Here is a 27,470-nt window from a genome sequence, read left to right on the forward strand (position 1 = left end):
CAAATATACATCGCTTATATCTCGTTCGGATATGTCTGTTCCTAGTACCTGATTCAGATCTTGACAAAGTTTAGAGACATTGTAAACTACTTCCTTATTAATGCCAAAAACAATAATATTTTTCTTTTTGCTTTTTATTTCATAGTTTTCAATTTCTTCTTTAAGAGAAGTATTTTCCACTTCGAGGTAAATCCACGAATACGAACAACTGCACGAGGTATATACAGGCATTTATAATTGCAATTTGTTGCTTGCTTTGTTTCCAAATTCAAAATATGAACGAAGAATTTAATTCAGTAGCACTAATTTATATATTTGTTTCAAAAACTGCAAAATCATTTGTGTTGACATTACATATTATAATTTTTGCATTTTTTATTTGATTTGGACTAATTTAGGCTTGAAATGTAGGCGACAAAATTGTCATGATTTATGTTGGTATTAAAAAAAAATTAGAAAAAAGTCAATAAACTTGGACAATTTAGAAAAAAACAAAATTGTCTTTTTTCTTGAAACTTACAATAGCTGAAAAAAGGGATGTCGAATGCTATACGCTATATAATGAAAACAAATATTATTTTTTATTTTTCACCAAAAACATTTATACAGTATATAAAAGGGTATTTAGAGAGTTGCCATCTAAAGATAAAATCTGCGTGGAACCCAAGATATTAACTTTTATGGTTTTGCTGCTGCCTGACCTAAAAAATAAAAAAAAAACTCATTATTAAAAGCAGAGGAATGTTTGAAACGTTTTTTATAACTTCATAATTCAATATAAAAATATTTAAAAAAAATAAGATTTGTCTACCCAAGGTGTAAATTTTTGGTTGAACTTCAACTATAAATATTGGATAAAATGTCCGTCAGATACTCGTTAAGGAAATTCATATTATATTTATGTTATTCACGTTTAACAAGAAATCGTAATAATAAACAATTATAATTTCATAAAAGTTAGGTAGACGTTTATAAAATGCATTTAATGGAATGATCTTTTAAATAAATATACTCACCATCAATGAAACGTTGAATATTTAGTTATAGAAAACCAGTATAAAACCTTAATTTTAATCGTCAAATAATTGTTGATATGGAATTTTTAATAAAGGTATCTATTGAAGCTTAAATTGTGGTAAATTATATATCCAGGAACTCTACCGACAAACTTTACAGGGTGATTCTCCAACAAAAAATTTGATTTTACATACGAATGTATGTTCTAAACGTCTTACTTTCAGATCTATGGGGCGTTAAACTATTCTGTTTTAATTTTGCAGATGTGTTTTATGCATCAGGGGGCATTGCTTGACATACAATAAAAAACATTATTTTTACAAGTGTCGTCCATAAGGAGTTTATCGTAAATAGTTTTTAAATCCTTGTTTAGTTTTGAACAAATTTGTATTCTTGATTTTTTTCTATTCGTATATCTTATTTGGTATAATTATTGTGTTTCATACACGTTAATACATTTCCTATATTTTTCTAGATTTCTTTGTTTATGATATTCCATTATTACACTAGAAGATGAGATTTGTTTGAAAACTATATTGTAAGATACATAGTGATTGACGATATCGGGGTCAATTTATCACATATTTAAGGTGTAATGACCGAGTCTAAACATTAGATATGTAAATCTGTTGTCAATTTTTGTAAATGTAGAAATTTTCCCCTTTTGTAAACAAAATAGTATACGATATACGTATACTCTACAGTTTAATAAATATACCTTGACCATTTTGAAAATTGCTAATTGAAAATTGCTAATATTAATTTCAAACACACTGTTTTTGACAAAAACTGTCCTTGCTATTTGAAGGCTCAAGAAAGAGTGAAATCTAAAACAAGGTATATATAGCAACTAAAGCAGCCACTTTCTAATCATAATATAAATGACCTAATTCTCCATATTAATGCTCAAAGCCTTTTTTCGCACTTTCAAGAAATAAAAGATCTATTATATAACAGCAGCCCTCTAGTAGTATGCATTAGTGAGACACATCTAACTTCTGACATAGAACAGAAAGAAGTGGACATACCAGGGTATACTGCAACAATATGCTATTCGAATAGTCGACGAACCGGTGGTACTATAATTTATATTAAGAATGTTGCAACCCATTCTGTTATATGGAACGATGCAATGGACTATGAATATTGGGCTCTCTGGATCGTTTTACATGTGGGAAAAGAGACATTGTTGATAGGATCGATATATAGGTCACCTAATTCAAATTGCAGACAGTTCTTAAACTACTTTGAACAAAAATTAAATGAGGATCTAATACATCAGCAGAAAACATTTATTTTGGGTGACCTTAATATAGACCTCTTAAAAGAAAACAATGAAGCAAAGCGATTGAAAAGTATTGCAGAAACTAGTGGCCTTAAGCAGATTGTTAAAGCCCCTACAAGAATCACAAACACATCATCTACGCTCATTGATCATATCTATACAAATGAGTTTAAAGCCATAGAAATACAGAGAAATTTTCCTGTAATAACTGACCATAAAATTATTGGAGTACAAAATTGCAGTGATTCTTTCAGGCATAATAAGCTGTATACTTCGAAAAGAACTATAAATCGTGAGACTATTAACCAAATAAATGAGGAACTGGTGGGCGCGAATTGGAATTACACCTCGACAGATGTAAATATTGTATATAATGATTTTATAAGCATAATCCAAACAGCTTTAGATAAGTTTGCGCCTGAAAACAGATATTCTGTAAAAAAATATCCATGGATTAATGCGGCGGTTCAAGAGGTTCAACGGGAAAGAAACTTGGCTTATAGAACATTTTGCTTTACAAAAACCGATTGTGACTGGAAAAGCTATCAAAAACTCAGAAAAAAAGTAACCTCGGTAATGCGTATTGAAAAAACCAAATATTATGATAATAAAATTGATCAATGTAAAGGTGATAGTCGCAATATGTGGAGGACCTTAAAAGGTTTACTGGGAAATAACAAACAATCTGTTGATTATATGGATGTTGATTTTGGGACATATACAGGTAGTATAGAGGAAAACTTTAATCAATTTTATTCAGATAGCTTACAAGATATTGCTGCAAGTATTGAAACAATAGAATGGGCTTGTAATACAACTAATTCTCCGAATATACAAATTTCACATTTTAAAAATGTCAATCTGTCACAATTGAAAAAGACAGTTTTTGGATTAAAAAATAAAAAAACTAGTGATAATGTGCTTAGTGTGAAATTGGTAAAAGATTTATTTAGTGTCATTGGATACCCTTTATTGCATTTAGTTAATTCATGCCTATCAACTAGCATAATTCCAAGTGATTTAAAAACTAGTGTAATGATTCCAATACCAAAGGTAACCACTCCAAAGATTCCTGCATATTTTCGACCAATAAATTTATTGCCTGTCATTGATAAAATTATAGAGACAATTTTATGCCAGCAGTTGAGACAATACTTTGAACAACATAAACTGTTATATATTGGACAGTCAGGGTTTAGGAATAATCACTCTTGTGAATCTGCTCTTCAGTATGTGTGTGGGACATGGCGAAAAGACATTAACGAAGACAAATTAGTTATTAGTGTATTTGTGGATCTTCAACGTGCTTTTGAGACATTAGACCGTAATATTCTTCTTAAAAAACTGTTATATTATGGTGTATGTAATAGAGCTTTGGACTGGATTAAAAATTACCTGGATAAGAGGTATAATAGAGTATATATAGGACAAAAGTTTTCAAATAAAATATAAAGTATCGTAGGTGTACCACAGGGTAGTGTTCTTGGACCGCTGTTGTTCGTTATATATATAAACGATATCTATACTGTTTTACAAAACTCTTTCGTAAATTTATTTGCAGATGATACAGTAATTTGTGTGTCAGGTAAAAATTACAAGGAAGCTACAAATATTTTAAATTCAGAATTGAATATTTTGTATCAATGGCTTTGTAAAAATAAATTAAAACTAAACGAATCAAAAACAAAGTGTATGCTAATAGGTACCAAAGCAAATTGTAAAAAATTTTTAGATCAAGGTTTAAATATTGAAATTAATAAGTCAAAAATTCAATTTGTCAGTGAAATAAAATATTTAGGAGTACTCTTAGATCAACAGTTAAATTTTTATGGTCATGTAAATTATATTTCTAAAAAGATTGCCAAGAAAGTTGGGTTTTTTAGGAGAATTTCTAATTGCTTGTCTCAATGGACTAAAATGTTAGTATACAATTCAATTATTTTGCCGCACTTTAATTACTGTTCCTCGTTACTTATATCATGCTCTCAGGAATATATAAATCAGTTACAACTTCAACAAAATAAAGTAATGCGAATTATTATTAACGGTAATAAATATACACCTATCAATCAGATGCTTCAAATATTAAAATGGCTTCCTGTAAAGCAAAATATTCTTAAGGCAAATTTAATTTTAATTTATAAAATAGAGCATGGATTTATGCCATCATATCTGCAACATTTTTTAGAGAAAAGATCCAACTTTCAACAATATAATATAAGGTCAAGAAATGATTATCATATATCAAGAGTTAGATCAACTTTATTGCAAAAATCATTGTTTTTTGAAGGGTTGCAAGCTTTTAACTCTCTTCCATTAGAAATCAAGAACGCAAGTAATTTAAGGTTATTTAATAAGAATGTTAAAAAACATTTATTTAGAAATAGCGTTATGTGATTTACAGTTTATGTATTACTATAGGTTTTACTTATTTTTTATACTACTAAATTTAGCAAATTGAATGTATTAGCCAAGTGCTAAATAAAGAATATTACTATTATTATTATTATTATTTTAATATAAAAACTATATTTTTGAACCTAAATAACGAAAAGTTATCTAGAACCAAGAAAAACTGAAATTTTATTTTATCAACTTATTGACTTATTTTAAAAAACTAAAATTCCATTTATGTGCGATAAAAAATGGTACAAATACTGACATTTTTAGGACAATACGCCTTAGTCTCGAGAAAAAGAATAGGATTTTCTCACGTTTTACTCGAAAACTTTAAGGATATGTGAGAAAAGTATAGATACAAAAATTATACATTTTTTTATCACCTATAATTTTCTTAAAAGGTATTTTTCTTCTAGGTAATTATTTGCAAAGAAAAAACGTTTTTCATTAACCATACCCTTACCCCGCCACTCAAACCACACAACTTACCAGTAAGAAATTATTTTCTAAAATAATACGCATGAATAACAACTGGTTCGTCGTTAATATCCTATCAAATAACACAGTTTGATTATTTAAATTTGATATAATTATGTATATGTATGTCGTAGTGCTAAAAGTCAAGCCTTATCAAGCTTGGGTGGAATCGCGGAGAATGCCGAATCTATTCTCGGGGAAGTACCGAAGTGATGGGAGTGCTGCTTGCACACACGGGACTGAGGCAGTCACGATTTGGCATTACCGTCGAGATCACCGCGTTTAGCGATAAGCCAATCTTTTTCTATATATTTTAGTATTTTTACAACTGTATTTTGTTTATTTGGAATAATTATTATTCGTGGATAGTTAGTTTATGACTTCATAGTAGATACTTAGTTAATAAAGTTTTGTGCAAAGACAGTGTGTTTCGATTATGGCTGACAAACCCTCAGAGAATCCTCCGACATGTATATTATTTAAGATATAATACAAAAACAGATTAGAATGGATATTATAGACAGGTGATAAACAGTGATTTTTAAAAAAAAAATTCTTACTGGATAAATATTTGGGGTGGGTGAGAAGTTAAGGGTTGTGTTGATGAAAAAACATGTTTTTGCAGAAAATATGTATGAAGTATTTAATTTAATAACACTGTTTATTGAAATTTGATATAATTTTATATATAAATATTTACTATAAAAAGAGCATTATTAGATTGGATAATATAAACGAAAAACAGTAATTTTTAGATTATCAGAGAATAATTATCTTAGAATTAACAGGCGGTAATAAGGCCCACCAGATATTAAGACCCAACGCTGGTTTGCCCGATGGAAAGCGCCTAAAATATATAAATCGCCATCTGTTAATAATATTTGGTATTACTGTGGCCGGAAATGTAATTCTGTTCTATGGTTATGAACCTCCTAGCTTGTTCTATGGTGTCACGTTTCGCTGTGCTATATTTTATAAGAATTTCGACCGGTAAGTTAGCAAATTAAATTGTTTTAATAATGCGTAGGTTTTTTATTATATATGCATGATAATCTATGTATTTGATAGTTTCATTTTATACAGCGTTTCATTTGTTGTTTCATAACCTTAAAATAAATTTTATTGTGCTACAGGTTATAAGGCCCGGGCCTTATTTTCGGCAAAGCATTAAAAAAAGGCTTGCGCTTTATTTTTTGCCGCCATAAATACACGTATTCATTAGATTTATTTATTCTTTTACAGAAGATGGGTAAAAAAGGCAGAGGGATAAGAGCAAATTGGGATGAAAAGATGATGAGAGAGGCATTAAATTATATTAGCGAGGGAAAATCTCAGCGCTGGGTGAAACAAAAATGCGGAATACCCAGAAGAACACTTAGGAACCTAATTATGATGAAAATTAAATGATAAGATAATGAAGAGACTGATCTTGAGAATAAAATAATTCGGCTAGCCTATAAAGGTTTTCCGCTTACACCAAAAGCATTAAGAAGGTCTGTGTTGAGGTATGTTGAGCAAAAGAAAATTAAGCATGGCTTCAATCAGGAAAAACGTATCGCTGGTAGGGAGAGCTCAAAAATTAAATCGTTTTATCGTAGAAGATCGTTTCAAAAAACTAGGAGATTTGTTGAAGTGCACTCAGTTGAAAAATAAACAACAAAACATTTATAATATGGACGAGAAGGGTTGTCGCTTGACTCTTCACCACCAACAAAACGTTCTAGCAGCCAAAGGAGCAAAACGAGTGCATTTCATTTCTCATGAACACGCCGAAAACGCAACTATTGTCGCTTGCGCTAATGCTTTCGGACATGCCATACCGCCTGCCATTCTTTTTAAGGGCAAGAGAATGAAGCCACCCTACTCAGATGGCTTACCGGCTGGCTCAAAAGTTATGATGACTCCTAAAGGGAGCATGACGATAGAAACGTTTGATAAGTGGCTAGACCATTTCATTGAATACATGTCGCCTCCGCCAGTAATTTTAATTTTTGATGGGGCCAAATGCCATTTGGATATTAGCATTGCTGAGAAAGCACAAGCTCATGACATTCACTTATATATTGCCTGCCGAGTAACACCACCCATGAGCTTCAGCCGATGGACAAAGCTATATTTCGAGCATTTGAAGCTTATTGGGACGATGAATTATTAAAGTACTGGAATAAACATCCTACGCGTGATTTAAACATGGAAAGATTTTCTGAAGTTTTTACACCTACATGGCAGAAAGCAATATCCACTGGAAATATTACAAGCGGCTTTCGAGCTACGGGGATATGCCCTTACGATAAGGATATTCTTCCCATTGAAGCATTTGCCCCAAGTCTTGTAACTGAGCAACCTTACCAGGAGACGACCGCCGCCGCCGATGATTCCGAATATGACTCAGATGACTGCCTGCCTTTAAGTGAATTGCGTAAAAAAATAATCCCTTTGAAGAATTCCTTCGCGGAAGTGTTATTAACACCAGATCTAGTGAAAAAAAAATCTGCTCCAAGACGTAAAGCTATAAATTACAAAGCAGTTGAAGTCAAGCGATTTGTATTTTGTAAAGGAGGTGGAGTCTCAACTTGATCCCGTTCCAGCCGTAGCCGATCGATAGTTCTAGCCTGGACACTTATCCCCGCTTCCATCGATACCTCACAACAGAAGCCGAAATCATGCGAGGCGACGACCGCATCGTGATGGCAAAAATTCCGCGCTGGGGCACGTATTTTGCCTTGATTCGAAATAATATTTTACTGCAGTTATTATTGTAGTTTATATTAAGATTACGCATTTAAAATTTCAAACTACCAAACTATTTTGATACTCGCTTTGAGTTTTAAAAAGAATAAAAATTCGGTATTTAAATTAGGTGGGTAAATTAACAATTTTATTTTTAACTTACATTTTACAATCTTAATTTTACTTAGAATAATGTCTACCTCTTGCTACATTCTTTAAGCTCAGAAAAAATTAAAATGGATTTTAATTTTTTTTTTTGGTTTTTTTTTATTATCTTCGGAATCATTCAAATTTTTGATTTTTTAAATTAGCAACAAAAATTTGGCGTAGGTACCTACCTAATTTTGTTTTCGGCATTAACATTTTTACGAAAAAGTAATACAGCAATGCAAAAAACTTTCCCATAGCAACCAAGATAACCCACAAAAGTGTCAAGAATAAGTTTTTGAAAATTTTTTTTTTTTCCAATAATCTTCAAAACCACATAAAATATAATATATATTTTTTTATATGGCATATTCGTTTAAAAGTAAATAATGTGCCACTTTGGGGTAAATTATCCATTTTCGTATTTTGAGGGTAGACGAATTTGAAACACCGTTGATGTATATTTTTCCAATAAAATAAATAATAAAAAATATTTGAAACTAAAGTAAAATATTAGGTCCCGCGGTATCTCCACTTAGTCGTTCCACTGTACGGCGTGCGCCACCAAATCTCGGCTTCAATTTTGACGCCACGAAACCAGTGTCACGGCTAGAACTCTCGATCGGCTACGTTCCAGCCTTACCGAATACCGCTAAGTCGCTATCTGAATCTGTGTCTTTCATTGCATCAGAACATAACGAGGAATGGCACTGTGTGATTTGCTACGAAGACTATGTAGCAGATATGAGACGATGTGCTCCTTGTGATTTTTGGATCCATGAGGATTGTGTTGGTTTGACTGAGGACGATACTGAAAATTTGTTGTGCTTTAAGTATTAGATTTATACCTAATACCATATTTTACCTAGCTTTGGTACTGTTTTTTTAGTGTGTAACATTTATTTTTTATTCTCTCAGTATTGTGTTAAACTGTAATTTTTTTTATTTCTCATTCAAATCTTATTATATGTCAATTCAGAAATTAAGGCCCAAAAGGACATTTTTGATATTTATGTTTGGATATCATTATTTTAATATTTTCTTTTTATTTTTTTATTTTTTTTAGTGTCGTTTAAACGTTTCACTTGTTTTTTGGTCATTTAAATATATGGACCTCATTATATGCACTGGCAGGCTTTAAGGCCCAGAAGACAACTTTTTTAATGTTCGCGTCTCGACTTATAAGTATGATTATTTTGTGATCAAACATTACCATTATATTGTTTATACCCTTTTCTATTCTTTATAATAATAAAAGTTTTGAAAAAGTAAATTTCTCTCGTAGATATTAATTATAACTTCTTAGATGGGCCTTATTACCCCCGGGTACCTTGTGTAAGTCCCGTGTCAATTTTTTTAAATGCCAAAATGTCCTTAAATATACCTTAACCATATATGGTTGATAAATATACCAGAACTAAAAATTTACTAAAAAATCGTTGAATAAATCTATATTTAACAGTATATGTTTGCCAAAACCACGAATGTAAAATTTTTTCGAAACTGAGAAATTTTCCATACCAAATATATAAAAATTAAAATTATTTTAATCTGCTGAAATTACGAATGTGCTTGAATAATAAATAAACCGGCAACACAGCATCATATTTTCGCTAATGTGAAAACATGTTACTTCTTGATACGCAAAAACGCGAAGATTTTGGCGGTTCCGGTCCTTTCGATTTTGAACATGCGCGATTAACGCTATTTATATTTACATGTTATGTTATGCTCATATTTATGTTTAAATGTATTAAACCATTAAACCCTTCAAAAGCTAGATCATAAATTTGTTGAGACAGGAGACTTAGAGATGGTATGCGATTTAATCCCTTCTAAAAGTGAAAAAAAAATCAAAATTTGTACCTGTTTGCCTGAAGGCTCATAAGAGACACGCGAACAAATCCAAAACCCTTTAATGTAATAAATTTTATGTTTGAAGATTTTCTTAATTTTATTTCATATTCCCTTAAAAACAAAGTTAAAAATTCCTTGGCGAAATATTTGGCTGGCTTGATTATGAAAAAAGAGCCTTAGAAGATTTTCTATAAAACCAGCTTCAAAGAGTCGTTTTTCTTGGAGGACGCTGCTAAAAGAAGCAAGGCATGTTATCCAAAAAAAGAACTACTGCTAGAAAAAGCTAACCAAAGTTATTTGCCAATTACAAAATTAAAATATGCGGACTTAAAAAATGTGCAAAGATGGCACCATTCCTGCTATTTATCATCTCTTTTAAAGAAGTTTAAACACTGATAAAATGAGAGTGAGAAATTACCGCAAGCCAAGTTTGATAAAGAGTCTGACTAAGAGTAAAAAGAGCTTAGTTTTTTTATTATATTTTTGTATAAGCAAAAAATAAAGTATTTTTTTCATATGACGAATTAGTTTTTTTATAAAATACAGGGTGTCCATTTATAAACTGACACATTTTAACTGCCTATAAGTCGAGAACGAAAAATAAAAACAATGTGCGGTTTTCACAGAACTTCATCAATATTTTTAAAGTTTTTTTTTGACAGTGTTGCCAAGTTTCAAAATTTACCTGAAATTGGAGGAAAAAAATGATGATTTTCAAAGGCCGATTTCTCAAAAATTTTAAATGTAACACCCTGTACTTTTTAATTTTACATGAAAGCCTGTTAAATCCCCTTTTCGAAAATGTATAAATTGTCTTAAATTCACAATTTTTCTTACAGAGCCAATTTTAGTAAATGACACCTTTTTGAAAATTTTCTTACAATAAATACCTATTAAATTATATTCTCGATATCAAGTGATAACAATAACAATTGTAGCTTGTCAAGGAGGTGCACAATTTGTTTTGTGGGCTTCAACTACTGTCAAATCTTTTTAACGTCATTCGTTGAGCAGTCCCAATAATTTGATTTCTATATATATTTTTGCATTTTTTAAAGATTTTGAAAGGTTTAAATATGTTTACCACCCGGGAAAAAGCACGTTGCGTGTTATTATTTAGTGAGTGCAAATCAGTTACGCAGACGAGAAGAAGATTTAGGCTAATTTTTGAAAGGGCTCCACCTTCACGCAATTCTATACTTCATTGGGTACGCCAATTTTCCCAGGAGGGAACAGTTAAAAGAAAAGTTAGAACAAACCTAAATGCACAAGATAATCTGTTGGATGATATTTTGCTGGTAAAAGAAGTGTTGTCCTTAAACAATAACCAAATATCTATTAGGAAGATAGCTCAAACGACAAATATGTCAAAAAGTGAAGTACATAAAATTTTAAAAATAATTAAGTTTAAACCCTACAAAATTCAAACTTTCCAAAAAATAGAAAATCGCGCCCTTGAAAAAAGATATTTAATGTGGGAAACACTACTAGATCTTTTTAGAAATGAGCCGGATACCAATTTAATAATGTCTGATGAGGCAACATTTCACATCAGTGGTCGAATAAATAAGCATAACTGCCGAATTTGGGGAGATGAAAATCCTCGAGTGTATAACGAATTTGAAAGAGATTCTTCTAAGCTGAACGTTTGGTGTGCAGTATCGAAATCTAAAATTTATGGGCCATTTTTTTTTCAAGAAGCAACAGTGAATGGAAACAATTACACCGATATGTTGGAAACATTTTTTTATCCTCAACTTCAGTAGGAAGGAATTTTAGACACGGTCTACTTCCAGCAAGACAGTGCATCACCACACTTCTCCAGGGTCGCAAGGGATTCCTTAGATATTACTTTTGGAAACAGATGGATAGGGCGAGCAGGTCCAATCGAGTGGGCCTCTTATTCTCCCGATCTAACCATTCATATTAAGATTTTTGTATATGGGGATATGTAAAAGACTGTTGCTACAATCCAACCCCAAGAAATTTGGATGAACTGCGCAACAACATAGTAAACGTTTTTAACCAAATTACACTGCGAATGCCTAAAATGCCTAAAACGCCTTCGGCAACTTATTTATCCGTCTGCATTTGTGTTCCGAGCATAATGGGGGTCATATTCTAAATTAAAATTAATTTCTTCAATTTTTTGTTGTTAAAATTGTTGTTAATAGTTGTAATTTAATACGTAGAATAAATACTTTTTATAGACATGGCGATAGCGCAAATTATTTTTTTATGATCATGCTAAAGCGATACATAGGCAATTACCAGAAAATGTTCATCAATTACCGAATATGTATTGTAGGAAAATTTTCAAAAAAGTGTCATTTACTAAAATTGGCTCTGTAAAAAAAATTATGAATTTATGAGGATTTAACAGGCCTTCATGTGAAATTAAAAAGTACAGGGTGTTACATTTAAAATTTTTGAGAAATCGGCCTTTGAAAATCATCATTTTTTTTCCTCCTATTTCAGGTAAATTTTGAAACTTGGCAACACTGTCAAAAAAAACTTTAAAAATATTGATGAAGTTCTGTGAAAACCGCACATTGTTGTCGTTTTTCGTTCTCGACTTATAAGCAGTTAAAATGTGTCAGTTTATAAATGGACACCCTGTATTTGATCTTCCATGCTTTTTAACATAAAAAAAAAGTTTTTGATAAATTTATATTTTAAGCATTAGAAGTAAAATTATATATAGATATACTAAGCTTTAAAAAAATATACCAATATAAATCAAAATATTAATTTCTTATTACTCTTTAAATGGCTCCCATGAAAAATTTTTTAAAAAATCACATTCGTGGGTTTGGTAGACAGGTGACGATAGATGACGTGTTGCTTGGGTATTATTAAGCAAAATCTGTATAGTTGTGACAAATTCATGATCGGTTGCTTATTTAGTTGGGTATTACGTTACTTTAAACACAAATAAAATTTCTTCTTCTTCTTCTTTTCAATATTTGAGCGTATGAGATAGTATTTTCTAAATTGATTTTTACTATAAGTGACGTAATACCCAACTAAATAAGTAACTGGGTATTATTGAATAAGCTTTTGTTCAATTAATTTGTAACAAATCCAATTTTGATAAAAATATGATTCTATTTTATAGGGTCCATTTATACTCACTTAATATATATTACTTTCTTAATCAATTATCGACGACATCTTTATCCATTAAACATATATATATCATAATATGAGATAACATTCGGCTTAATATATTTTCCGTTTCCTTAATTTATATTTCATGGAGAGGATTAATTACGTCAAAAGCTGAATAGGTTAAGCGTGATAACCAATTATCACATGACGTCTTATTTCTTTTACAAGATTAGGATTATTATAATTCTTGTTACGGTATTGTATTTTTACTTATTACTTTTATTTAGGTCAGAATTTTATTATTGAGTAACCTATATTTCTTACATAAATAATGACACCTTAAACATCACCTTATTAAAGATAATTGACTTTTTATTCGTAGTATTTTCGTAAATAAGGTACATGTAAATGATATTTTAATAAGAATTGTTATATAAGAAAAATAGTAGAAAAGAAAAAAAGCATATTAACGTAAATTACCTATAAGAGGATTGCCAGTTTTGATGCTTATTTAAGATTTTTGACGGTCTGCTTTTAAAAGTGGCAGACATTGGTAAAGTAGTGAAATCAAATTTTCAGACTCCCATTGTTTTCATATTTAAATTTAGAAGTTTAGATTGAAAATTATCTCCATCCGTTATTAAGTATAAACAAACAACTATAACAAAAATTCTATAGACTTATGTATTAGAGGTTTGTGACGTCCGGTCATGTGTAAAGTGCAGTGTCGGATAGGTGGCGGCTTCAGATATTGGGAATATCAACACTGGGACGACTGAAGATTTATTGATTTTGCTTTTGTACAAGGTGTTTCGAAACTATTGCCAAAATTTAAGGGTGGGTAGATGTCTCCAAATCAAACGCTTTTGAATTCTTAACTCGTAGGCGAATGCGCCTTATTATCGTACTAATTAGTGTATCACAATGAAAAAGTTTACCATATATACATACACAAATAATGTCGTTATTGAGTGCCCATGTCTACCGATATTGACGTTCGAGACCAATCGCCGCGCCTCGGACGCATATTCCTAAATAACCGTTAATCCGTCCATTCGGGTACGGCCGAGTGAGACTGCTAAATAAGTAAATAACAGACTATTCGGCCGGACCTATACAGACATGTATAGGTATAAAATGCCTTTTAATTTTTGCTCTAGGTTTAAGTTTATTTAATGTTTATTAGCAGTCTTTTAAACAAATAATGTAATCACTAAAATACATTTTTATTATACATTGTATAGGTATTGTTATGTATATTAACACATACAAACGGGGGCAAAATGTAAAATTAATCTATTTCTTTTGCATGGTACCTCCCAACCGTCCATTTTGTATTACGCATTTTCCCAGTGAGTGAGGAGCTTTTCTGACGTCAGTCTTATCACCTACTGATGGTCTCCCTATGATTTTCCTTTTCCTAGAAAGATATGATTTTCCGCGGCTTATAGCAGTAGCAGTAGTAGTAGTAGTAGTAAGGGTGGGGAAACTAGACCTCCACTCCCAATGCGCGGTCTTCACTGAGTCGGCCCGTACTTTTAATAAAGGCTTGCACGTTGTCCCAGTCCAGATCTTTAAGATATTCCCGTTGGAGTGTCGTTGCTCCGAAAATTTTCCTTCCCAGGCAACTCCACCTATCACAGATACCTAGTATGTGGTATGAAGTTTCCTCCCCTGTACCGAAATTTGGACAGAGTGGGCTTTCTCTTATACCAAGAAAGTGTAGATGCCTGTTTAGACTGTTGTGCCCGGTCAGGATTCCCACCAAGTTTTTAATACTTTGTCGGGTCTTTGTTAGCAGTCGCCTTGCTTAAGAGCAGTCATGGTCTGATATCATTTCCTTTTCCTGTCTACATCCTTCTGTCGTTCCTGCTTATAGCGGTAGGTTGAAACAAATTTTACCACCTTTTCTTACTGTTTTGTGTCGTTGTGTTCGGGTTGAATGTCCCTTATATTTAATGATTAATTTATGAATATTATAATTTTATTAATGATGTATAAGGTCCACTAAACAGAGCTGGAATAGTTGATCCATAGTTGTCCAAATTTTCCAAATAAGCTGTAACTGCTGGTACAAAATTTTCGGGATCATTTTCTAAATGGTCAAAAATGTTTGATGTATGCGCATTCCACTTTGTCCTTAAATCTTGTATTCTTGAGTATTCCTGATTGAGATTTGAGACATTGGTGACTTCATTAGAAACATTAGTTTCTACTACGCTTAATTTGGTATTTAATTCTGATGTGCTATTATTTATCAAAATCAACTCATAGTTATTATTTATTTTTTCATTCAATTCATCTCTTAGTAAAGGCAAGAAAGTATTCTTATTAGATAAAGCTCCTGTAGCTAATTGAAAAAGACGGGCCTTATTTTGAGGGGATATAACATTAATTGCTGAAATATATTGAATTTAGATATGACAACAGCCTAAGGTTTGCAGTGCTTCTCATTAAATCCAATAGCACACGTACAAGTGTTAATTGTCCTATTTATATTGTAGAATGCTTCAGATGTAAAACTTTAAACCTTATATTGTTGGTTTCCAAGATCTTCAATTGCTGGGATAATATTTAACTGTTTAGGCATATATCTGTCTTGAAAAATTTTGTTCACTCTGTTTAAAAGTATATCCAATATTCTCTGCGTGTAAAAACTCTCGAAACTTGTACAGACAAAAGCTGCTAATTGCGGTAAGTTGAACGCCTTCGTTCTCTTTATAGGAATATTCTTAAACAAACGAAACATTACTTCCGCATAGTTGTTAGTATCTCATAGTCTTATTGGCAAGTTTCGTCTATAAAGTACACACCACTCATTAATGCGTAAGTAAATTCTCTAAACATAATTCCTAAATTTTAAATTTTTACAATACTCTTCAAAAGATTGTTCCATTTTTTGACGTATTTACCAACGCCAACAAGCTTTTAGCACTTGAAATACGCATAACAACAATTTTTAAGTAGGAAAATATTTTCGTCGAATTTTTTCTTTGATTCAGATCATGCAATTTTACAGTGATAATATTACTTAATGCTTCCACAGCTGTCCCAAAAATATTTGATTTTTGAGTATTGCTAATAACGACTTGTACTATTTTAAAAATAAGCCCTTAATTTCTTCGAGTGTTTGCAACATGTTAGGCCCAATACGTTTTCCCTAAAATAAAGTTATATTTAGGACTCAGTTCATTTTTTCAGTGACATTTTCTCCATATAACAAGTATGATATGCTGATGAAGCGGAGTGGCCTTTTTCAAACAAACTAATAATTTTTTTGTTTTACCCCCACACCTAAATGTCGTTCTCTAAGAACTTCTACTACATCGTGTCTATGACTGTGTTGTCTCTATTTTAGCCTTGGACTTTTCAAAGAAACGCTGAATTGCATATATTAACCTATCTAGACAATTTAAGTTTCTGGATTTCTTCTTTTTACTTTTTTCTGATTTTGAACATCTTGTAGAAAAATGGCAATAGTAGTACCTTTTAAAAAGATTTCGACACCTAGCGGTACATTTAAATGTTTTATCTATGCTCCATGTAATTTTGCTTAAATCTTGAAATTCTTGAATCCAATGCTGAAATTAAAATATTATGTAGGAATATTTAATAGGAATGATTTGACTTCAACTGAAATAATTTTTACATCCCTATTTTGGTTTTTAAAAATTTATGCCACAACCAAAATTAATAATTTACAAAAACTGGCAAGTTTATTATGTGGGTTTTTTTATATAACATGATGAAGCAGAGCTTACCTTATGTAATTAGAATAATAAAATAGGTATCATAATTGTATCTTCCTTAAATTATATAAGGTGTTACCAATTCGGGTGTATACATGGGGATCTTGTAAACCGTAAGAGATACGAGGTAGGTTGAATTCAGTATCGGTTTAGCAGTCGTACAGAGTAGACGTCTATACTCGTAGGAGGCGCCGGTGCTCAGTTTTGTTTTGTTTTGATTCGTTTTGATTTAATTTAAATTGTTTTGATCTAGTGTTGCGTGTTTACATTAACGTGCTATATTTTCGCGGTACAAGTGTTTCCAAAAAAACTAATTAAGTTCCTGCATCAGTAAATGTTTTTGTTTTATAATCAGTTCCTGTTTTGACTAAATTTAAATTATCTGGCTACCATTGACCTTAACTTGAAATAATTGAACATTAACCGTAGGACGTGCAATTGTGTATTTTGTTGTACGTTTGTTTCCTGCTTTGGGTTTAAGTTCAAGTTACTGTTTTCTTGCAGTTCCTGTTTTAATATTTATTTCAATTTAATAACATTTCCTTATAATCTAAAATGAACCGCAGTTTCAAATGTTGTCAGAAGAGGGATTTTCCAAATTATTGCTCCATCTCTTGTATTTCAATATTCCACCCAAGTTGTCTGGAAAGAAATTCTGATGCCATAAAACTGGGAGGCTATAGGATTTTATGCTCACAAAGATGTCAAGATGATTTTAACGAATAAGAAGAAACAGCATGGTTTTTGAAGATGAAGTGTCGGAGACCGAAAAGAAGTTTTCCTCATCCCTGGAAAATCTGCATAAACGGAATGAAGAGCTTAAAGTTGAATTGGAAAACTTAAAAATTAAAGAAGGTGAATTGTTGGCATTACTGGAAGTGAGCGAAAGGACGAAAGTCTTAAGTCCAATTCACAAATAAGCGAACTAAATATCCTAAATAAAAATTTAATAGTAACGATAAAAACATTAGAAAATGAGTCTTCAACCTATAAGACTGAAATAAACTTGCTACAAAAAGACGTAAACGACTTAACTAACTTAAATAAGAAGATGTTAGACTCCGTAAAGGTGTTGGAAGTTGAAAAAGATACCTATTATTCCGACATTTGTGCATTGAAGGAACAGTTACAGATATCTAAATCTGTTGTTATTAATTCTCCAACACAGCTACCAACTAGGCCAAATACACCTGACGATAGTCGACCTCGGCTTCTCTTTATTGGTGGAAATTGTAGCAGAGTGTTCCTAAAACATTTACGTTTAAAGTTTGAAGCTTACTACAAGGTCCAGTGTTTCCTGAAGCCGGGCAGTTCAAGCAGTGAGGTGATTAGGACAGCATCAAATTTAGTTAAGGACTTTACGAAAGAAAATTTTTTAATGGTAATGTTAAATGGAATTTGTTCTTCATCTGATGTTTTAAAAAATTTAATTCAAAATCATGTCGATACAAACACTTTAGTGATGACAAGTCCTTATACTTATTTAAACCATAATGTTATCTATAATAGTAATAAGGCCCTTTATCGTACTTTTCATGCAAATAATTTTAATCTGTATGGGATTTTAAAGTCTAATCACGCCAGTAACTTTGGTTCAGACTTGGCATCATTATTACATGCACATATTTTCAAATATTTTAAAATTAATATTTCATCGAATAAATTATCTTTGAATCATCAAATTAATGAGTCTGAACTAGTTACTGATCGTGAATTGAATTCTTCTTTTTTATAGACATGTCCACGAAAAATGAATCTCATTCATGTTCATATTCTACTAGTAAAATTGAAATTAGCTCTTCGAAAAACTTAAGTATCTTTATTCTTAATATACAATCTCTAAGAAACAAGATGGATGAGCTTCATCTTTTGCTGTCCAGTTACATGTGTCCACATGTAATTTTCCTGATATTGTACTTCTAACTGAGCACTGGTTGAGGCCTAGTGAATGTTTTTTAAAATCTGATTATGTTCCTATATCAAATTTTTGTCGTCAACAATCTATACATGGAGGAACCATAATCTTGGCTAGGCAAACAATTGATACGATTTTTTGTAGTATTGATAAGTATGATAATCTAAGTTTTTGAATTCTCTCTTTTTTTTTGTAAGCGTTTTAATTTATATATTCTTTGTGTTTATAGGCCACCTACAGGAGATATTGCTATGTTTCTGGACAAACTTGAGTCTCTTTTATCCCAGTTGTCCCTACACTCTAAGGTTATATTGGCTGGTGACTTTAATATCAACTACACTGATGAAACCTTGCCACGCACTTCTCTTTTAAGTATTTTAAATTCTTACGACTTGAAAATGCACGTTCTTTCTCCCACACGAATAACTTCTTCATCTGCAACTACAATTGACTATTTCTGTACAAATTTTGATGACGTTTTATGCACAGTACTCCCATCTGGTATTTTTGACCATAAAGCTATTCTTGCTAAAATGCCATATAATACTGTATCATCTTCATCTCATTATATGGGAAGAATTTTCAGCAGGAGAAATTTCAATGCTTTTTCTGCTGCTACAGCTTCGGTAAATTGGAATGCACTTGAAACGGCTTCTGACCCACTTACTTTATTTTTTCAAGTTCTGTGTGATAAGATCAATCAGTGCTTTCCTAAAATGAGGCTTAAAACTAAGAAACGAAAACCATGGGTTACAAGAGGCCTTAGAATTTCAGCTAAAAACCTCTGTTTTTTGACTAAATTGTGCAAATATACTACAAATGAAAATATCCTTGTATATCATCAGAAATACCGTAGTCTGTACAGAAAGAAAATTAAAGCAGCAAAATCTAATTATTATAGGGATCGCTTAAATATGTCATCAAATAGGCAAAGAGAGTGATGGTCGATTATTAATAATTTTAGACATTACCATAGAAAAGTATCGGAACCGGAGTTAAGACCTGACATTTTAAACGACTATTATTGTGATATACCTAATATCTTGCTTAAGGGCATTCGTAGTAACATTGATCCCTTACACTATCTTCAACAAGTCTCGGTTGAGCATTCATTTTTCTTTCATCCTGTCGAACTTACCGAAGTAAAAAATAAAATCAAACGCCTAAAAAACCATAAATCATCTGGAGCTGATGGGATATCTTCAAGGTTGTTACTCTTTTTGCCTGATTCAGCCTTAAATGCTTTAGTTTCTGCCATAAACAATTCTTTACATAATGGCATTTTTCCTTCATGTTTAAAAGAGGCAGTGGTTATCCCTCTTCATAAGGGTGGAGATTTAGATCAGCCTTGTAATTTCCATCCCATTTCTATTTTGTCTACCCTCTCTAAGATAATTGAAAAACTTGCAAAAAGCAGAATTTTGTCCTTTTTACATCATAATGGCATTTTGTCTGCAAATCAGTTTGGATTTCAAGCCGATAAAGGGACTCATGATGCTGTTTTTAGCTTTTTGGAGAGCGTCTATGTGTCCTTGAATTCTGGAGAGTCATCGGCGGCAGTGTTTTGTGATCTATCCAAAGCATTTGACTGTGTGGATCATGGAATACTGTTATCTAAGCTCGATAAATATGGTTTTAGAGGCGTAGCGTTGCGATGGCTTGAGTCCTATCTATCTAATCGTACTCAGAAGGTTACAGTGTCTGGGCGTTTGTCTGCTTCTAGATCCCAAAAATGCGGCGTTCCCCAGGGTTCAGTGTTGGGACCACTGTTTTTTTTTTACTGTATGTGGATGACTTGAGTTCATTGAAACTGCAGGGCAAGGTGGTTCAGTTTGCTGATGATACCACCATACTATGGAGCCATAAAAATTCTGAATATATTAAGACTTGTATCCTTGAAGACCTTCAGTTTTTATCAGGGTGGTGTGCTTCCAACAGGCTCGTGTTTAATGTAAGAAAGACGTCTATCATGGGGTTTAAGTGCGATGTTCAGGGTCTGATATTTGACGAAAATTCCCTCTTGCAGAATAAAGAGTGCTGCAAGTTCCTAGTAATTACCATTGATGGTCGCCTTCGGTTTGAAGATCATATTTTACATTTAGCTGGGAAATTATCTTCTGGATGTTTTGCAGTAAGAATGGCAAAACAAGAGCTGGGAGGGGTGGTTGTACGTTCGGTGTACTTTTCACTTATTGAATCTCATATTCGGTATTGCTTGCCTTTTTGGGGTTTAACCAATAAGGGGCTACTTAACATTATCTTTGTTATTTAAAAAAAAACAGTTAGATACCTGTGTTCTGCTAAGTTAAGAGATTCTTGCAAACCCCTCTTCATTTCTGAAAAACTCTTTTTTCACTCTTTATCTTAGAAACAGCTGCTCTTATTCACAAAATTCCCAAACTACCCTCTGACACTGGCCATTTGACTCGTCGTGCAAATGATGTTCCGCTACCTATTCCTACGTCTTCCCTTACCAAAAACACATTAATTTACATAAGTAAAAAAAATTACAATCATGTTCCTCTTTGTGTTAGACATATATCGGATGTTAAGAAATTTAAAAGAGAATTAAAGTCGCTTTTATTGGCTAAGGCATATTATAACTTGGATGACTTTTTTAATGATAGGTTTTAACCTTGGACATGTTGGAAAGTTTTTTTTTTCCTTTTTTCTTCTCTAGTTTTGTCAACAAGTTTACCTTTATTTAGTAATTGATTGTTTTATTTAGTTATTTTTAATTCAAGTATGTTCAAAAAGTTTTGTCTTCTTATGTTTAATTTTATTCATTGTTTTGTCAATTTTTGAAATTGTATTTTTGTTTTGTTTTTTTTAGCTTGTAGGATTCTTGTACACAAGATTATTCTTACGTAATATAGCACATTTTCTTTCTTTCTTTCTTTCAAATTAGAGCAAAGTTGCGCAAATGGATGCCCAATAAACCGCACTTTTAAAATTCCGAATACTTCCGGAAATAATTGACAAAAACTGAATTTTTGTAAAATCGTTTTTACTATTTTCTCAGCTTATTTAAAAAGATATTTATACATTATTGACACTTTCTCTTTCCACTTTTTATTGTCTACAATTAAAACTGCATTTTATTGGGTATTAATTTGCGCAACTTTGCCCTACGGTTTACGAGATTCCCATGCATACTAGTTAATGCAGTTAAGACCTAGTCACTGATTTAAATTCGGCTTAAATTTTTTAATATTTTGCCGCAATAGCCTTCGATACTTCGATAATAAGCCCCGCAGTTTTATACCTATTTGATCAGTAGCTTACCCTGTACATTGTAAGACCCTAGCTTCAGTAATTATCTTATTTATCCCTTACTAAAAATATACCGCTACATCTGAGAATATTATGAATGGTTTAAAGTGAATTAAATTTATATTGAGAAAATAGGTTATTATAGGTTATAATAGGTTATTATTTCTTACCTCAACTTCTTCTTTTGTACATATTTTTAATGTATAGGAACTATCTGTAACTTTTACATAGTCTATACTTTCGGGTAACTGCATTTTTTAATTCAACTGTATAATAAATAAGTAATAATTGGCTCTCAATAACAAAGTAAAACCCCCTCTGCAGTCTGCACCTGCTATACTTATAATGTATTTACTACAATAATCGATGATTGATGATTTTCTAAACAACGGACTATCCAGGCGCAGGTCGCCCCTTTAATCGGTTGTTTAGGATTTTCAGGTCGGACTAATTCGAGAATTGCCGAATGAATGGATTCACGGTTATTTAGGAATATGCGCCCCGGACACAACCGCATTGCGTAGGCTACTCATTTATAATTGCGTCGTGGCAATGTGTAAAACCTAAATTAATTTAAATTCTAGTGTGACGGTTTGAAAGTTTAAAATGGCTTATGGTGCTGCTGATGGTAATGGAAGACGAGCGTTGCGGATTTACACGTTTATTACATGTTTGTATTCAAGATTGCCAGAGACCGGATCATTACGGGTAAGACGTGTTAATAAAGTGTTATTCATCCAGACTGTTAATGGCAACAAAATATAGGTAATTTTCAAAAGCCTCGTAATGTGGGGGGAAGATCACGCACAGTGCGTGTATGAGGCATGAAACAGAAAATCTTAACGCAACTTGTCGAATCGCCTTGTTTTACATTACTTATATTTATCCGATTTGTAGCGTACTCGTTGCGAATAAACCATTTTTGGGGCATAGAAGGGTTTACACGAACAACAACTGCATCCAATTTCTTATACCATCCCAGCGGTCATTTTCTTATCATATTTATTTAATTTACAGCCGGATTCAAACAAAACAAAAAATACAAAAAATATTTATTGCGGTAAAATGGGTATATCTGGCGATCGTCGCGTTTATTAAATATGTATTGGATATATTAAAACTTATTGGGTATTTGGCACTTGTTGGGGGATACCTAGTAATTTATTTTGGATACAACAAAAGAAGCAGAAAAGAAATTATAACATTTCATTTATTATCTTTGTATCTAGTTAAGATATAAAACTTTATTGTAAATTGGGCAAATAAACGATTTATTATTATGATTATTATTATTATTATTATTTAATTTTCAAAGGGTGCACGCACTTCTGCCTGAGGATTATCCCCATCAGGTAAAAATTGCTTAATAGTTTTTACAACAACCGAGGCGCGACGCCGAATTTTCGCCTTTGATGCTTTCGAATGAAGCCGCCTTTACCCGCGAAGGGATTTTCAACAACCATAACAGCTATGTTTGGGCTAAGGAATCCCGCGCTATGCACCTGCGTGGTTTTTATCAAAAATGTATGGTGAATTGTTTATAAGAAGGACTTGTTCATAATGCTCTGGTTGGTCTGTATCTCTTGTCACCACGACTAAATGGAGAAATTTACTTGATATTTCTGCAAGAAACGTTTCCCGAATTGTTAGGAAATGTTCCCCTGAATGTCAGACAAAACATGTAGTACTAACACGATGGAGCCCCAGCATATTACCCGTTAGCCGTAAGGGAACATCTGAACCAGGCATATCAGTGTGGAAAAGTGACTGAGCGCATGCGACTTCTTTTTATGGGGTCACATGAAAGCGCTTGTATGCGACACTCCGGTTCAAACAGAGAAAGAGGGCACTTTTCAAAATTTACCATTAATTCACCGGTTGAATTAACCCGTTAATAAAAAAAAAATCGGTAGATCTCAGGTTGCCGTTCGGACGTTCGGAAACGCTTCGGTTGATTTTCCTAAAATTTTTCTGACAGTTTGTAGCTTTAATACGATCAATTTCTGTTTATGTTTATATTTTTAAATTTTTCAAAGCAAACCAAACAAACTACGGTAGCATTTTCCATGAAAACATTGAAAGGTTGCCACTGTTGTTTAAGAAACTAAAAACCAAACAAAAACGACCCAGTTCCATTGTAGGGGTCTCAGTTTTTGTTGCTATCAGTTTGTGGCTTTTATCACCTTAGAATATTGAATGCATTGAATGTTCTAAGCTCGACACCAATAAACAAACAAAATTAAAAAAAAAAAGTGTACTTAAGTTTTATGTTATTCTTCTACTATTCTCATTCCACCATCAAAATAAAGTTAAACTAAAAAATAAAAATAAAAATTGAAAAACAAGAAATTTAACAAAACTAAGCCGTAAAAAATGCAAAACTAGGTCAGGAATTCTAGCAAGAATCTATTTGACCGAGATTCCACCTTAAAATCCCGGTTAATCCGATACCTCGTCGGTTGCAACCAGCTGATTTCACCAGTTAATTTTGAAACGTGGGTTTTGTTGGGAAATAAATCTCCCAACCGTTTATTTATTTTCTCGTTCCGCTCGATGTTAGGTTATAATTATATTGCGTCTAAAAATCTAGAATTATCGGGTGCCAGCAGTTCTTGGTAATCGCTGACGCTGACACCGCAAGAGCAAAGCCCAATAAACTGGGAAAGGGGATCAGTCGAGTAGTGGTCGTTGCCCTGAAACGTTCGTAGAGCTCCGTTCATCACTCTCTCTAAACTCTTTAAATATTTTACTAATTACATTAAAACGTTCCCGGTCGTCGTTAGTTGGTGTGAAGTTGACGTATGGTAACTGTGTTAATCTAAAATTATTGACATAAGTAAACTGTGTTAGTTTTTTAAGGAATAAAATTAGTGAGTGTAATAAAATCAGTGACAGTAGCAAGTGTAAATAAAGTAGAGTTAGTACAAGTGGTTAGAGACAGTTTATGGAGACTGCATAGAGACAGCGGAAAAAGTGGCAATTTAAGTCTACCCAATTACTGTTATTCCAAGTTCCTATGACTACTAATAGATGTACATATTTAGAAAATAAATGTGTTTCATTTATTGGATTACAAATGGTTCTTCAAGGGAAGAATTATACAGTGCACCGCATCTTCATAGACACAATTATACAATTGTGTCCCCCTTGTATTTGGGGAAGACGCCACGGAGCAAATCTCCCTCGATCAGGTTTTTTTGTACCGGGTTAATTCTGAAACGCCTCGATTATTACCGGTGCAACCCGATGTATCCACCGGTAAATTCTGAAAAGCGCCCAGAGTTAGTGGGAAGGATTGTTGCGGTTTCTGCTGAAATTTAAGACGTATACAGGAGGAAATAGTACGACAGTTCACGCTTGCATTAAAGCAGGCGGTCAGCATTTTGAACATCTTTCAAAATAAAACTTGTTTCTATAATAATATAAACTCTCCCAAATATTTCTTGTTTTTATATCATTTACTAACACGGTTTCTGGTACAAACACGTTTTCTCATGTCCGAGGTTGGATACCACTGCGCGGACCTTAAATTATCACTAAACGCATGCACATGCGCCTACGGGTTAATAACTAAAAAGGTTTTGGCGAGATCTACCCACTCTTTCATTTTGGCAAAATAGTTTCGGAGCACTCTATATAAGTTCCTTCCAGGAATTTGCTTTCTTATAATGGTGCTCCTTGCACTAAATCTTTGCTTCTGTCCAAAATATGTGTTGTGGCCATTACACCAAGTATGTTCTGCTATTCTATTGTTTTCTATATTTTATTTAAGTATTGAGGTCGGAACACACATATCCGCACCAAGCCCGTATCGAGCAAGCAGCGCAGCTCGGCTGTATCTCGGCACGTTATCCGAGGTCGTATCGAATCCAAAAACGAAATTTAAGGGTAGTAATGGATTTTTTCCTGCTGCTTTAGTTGTCGCGTGTATTGCTACTAGCAATATTATGAACCATTTTCCATGTAACCGGATCGAGCATATTCTTTTATTTATAGGTTTAAAGGAGATTAGTTATTTCATTTATCAGTTTTTCTTTGATCATAAAACCTGTCCCAAAATCATGCGTATCCTCACTGCACTGCTGTTATGTCTATTCTATATTTTTTCAAGAATTCGAGAGCCAATTGGGTTGCCCCTGTTTTATACCAGTTCAAACCGTTCCACGTACCTTTATTGAAATTCATATTTCCCTGGTATTGTCGTTTTCGATATATATCGATAATGTCTAATATAATATTTCCATAAAAGTAATAATATTAAACGTACCATATAAATTTACTATCTTTACTAGCAAATGAGTCTATCTTAGGTACCTCAAACTCTAGAAAGCCTAAAATTCCTAAAAATAATTTCCACTCTATACTATTCCTACAATATCAATATGCAAAATTTTAAAAAAATATAAAATTATATTTCTCAAAGTTGAAAAATTATATATTTGATTAAGTTTTGTTTTACTTTAAAAAAAAATATAAATTAAAATATCCTTACCTGTTATTTAAAACGACGGCGACTTTTCCATCGGGCCTCAAAAATGCCAACGCGTGTATATTATATAGCGTATTAAGTCCAGATAATTCAATATCGATGCGAACGGAACCAGGAACTATAAATTTAGAGAAGTGACCAAGACCATAAAACATTGGTTGCTTATAGAATTCGTCACTGGTTGCGTTCACTATTATTGGTGAATCAACCGGATTGTCTATATAGTTAGGACCGCCTGTCGTATTTAAGGCCATGTTCCAATCAGTCCAACCAATAAAATCATATTCCAGATGCTAAAATTTGTTAAAAAAAAGTTTTAAATCGAGAGAGGTCTTATACTTATAGTAATGTAGTGGGGCACCTAAATATAATTTCGTACCGTCATTATGCTGGATATATAATCTTGTCCACGATCCCAGCTACCCAATCTTATTGGTATATCTAAGCCCTCTATTGCAAAATATCCTGAAAAACAAAGAGTTTATTAAGTTACAAAAATTCATATTAACAAATCAACCTATATAATAATTTATTAGGATAATTGGTTTATGTATTAGAATTAATATAATAGTGATACCTTATCAAGTAATATGATATTTATTATAAAACTTTTAATTCAATTACTAGAATTTTCAGAATGTCAAAGAAGCTATGAAAAAGCAGTCACGGTAGAAATTTCACTCTGTTAACTCATGCAAATGTTTAGCAATATTATAATACAAGATCTGTATTTCAAAACTGTTGTTAATAAAAAACTGTTAACGTTTTGTCATAATAAAATAATTAAGAAAAGTAAGAACATTAAGACCGACCTCCTGCGTGGAAGAATATATTTCAAATAATCATTTTATCTTAGCAAAGTTTACAAAATCTTTATTCTTATTAGTCTAAAGTGCATTTACTATTGCTCTATATTTCCTATGTTCCTGTGCCACTGCTGAACTCTTATACTAGACAAATCTACTGCGACAGCATCTTTTCATCTTTTGCTCAATCTCCCATTGATCTTTTACCATCTGC

General features: G+C 32.4%; 3 protein-coding genes across 4 annotated transcripts in view; 1 reads left to right on the plus strand and 2 right to left on the minus strand.

Annotated features, from left to right (window-relative positions):
* Positions 1-27,470, plus strand: part of LOC126744737 (oxytocin receptor-like) — a 504,438-nt gene that overhangs the window by 111,347 nt on the left and 365,621 nt on the right. The gene's annotated exons all lie outside the window — the stretch shown is intronic.
* Positions 1-27,470, minus strand: part of LOC126744740 (uncharacterized) — a 270,706-nt gene that overhangs the window by 28,530 nt on the left and 214,706 nt on the right. The window lies entirely within an intron of this gene.
* Positions 560-27,470, minus strand: part of LOC126744733 (lysosomal acid glucosylceramidase-like) — a 107,011-nt gene continuing 80,100 nt past the window's right edge. Inside the window, exons 6-8 of the mRNA XM_050452267.1 lie at positions 26,830-26,915; positions 26,454-26,743; positions 560-701 (exon numbers count right to left, since the gene is read on the minus strand). Coding sequence (XP_050308224.1) covers positions 602-701; positions 26,454-26,743; positions 26,830-26,915 — 476 coding nt within the window. The 3' untranslated portion in view covers positions 560-601. The remainder of the gene's footprint in view (positions 702-26,453; positions 26,744-26,829; positions 26,916-27,470) is intronic.

Source organism: Anthonomus grandis, chromosome 14 (assembly GCF_022605725.1).
Source record: "Anthonomus grandis grandis chromosome 14, icAntGran1.3, whole genome shotgun sequence".
Lineage (NCBI taxonomy): Eukaryota > Metazoa > Arthropoda > Insecta > Coleoptera > Curculionidae > Anthonomus > Anthonomus grandis.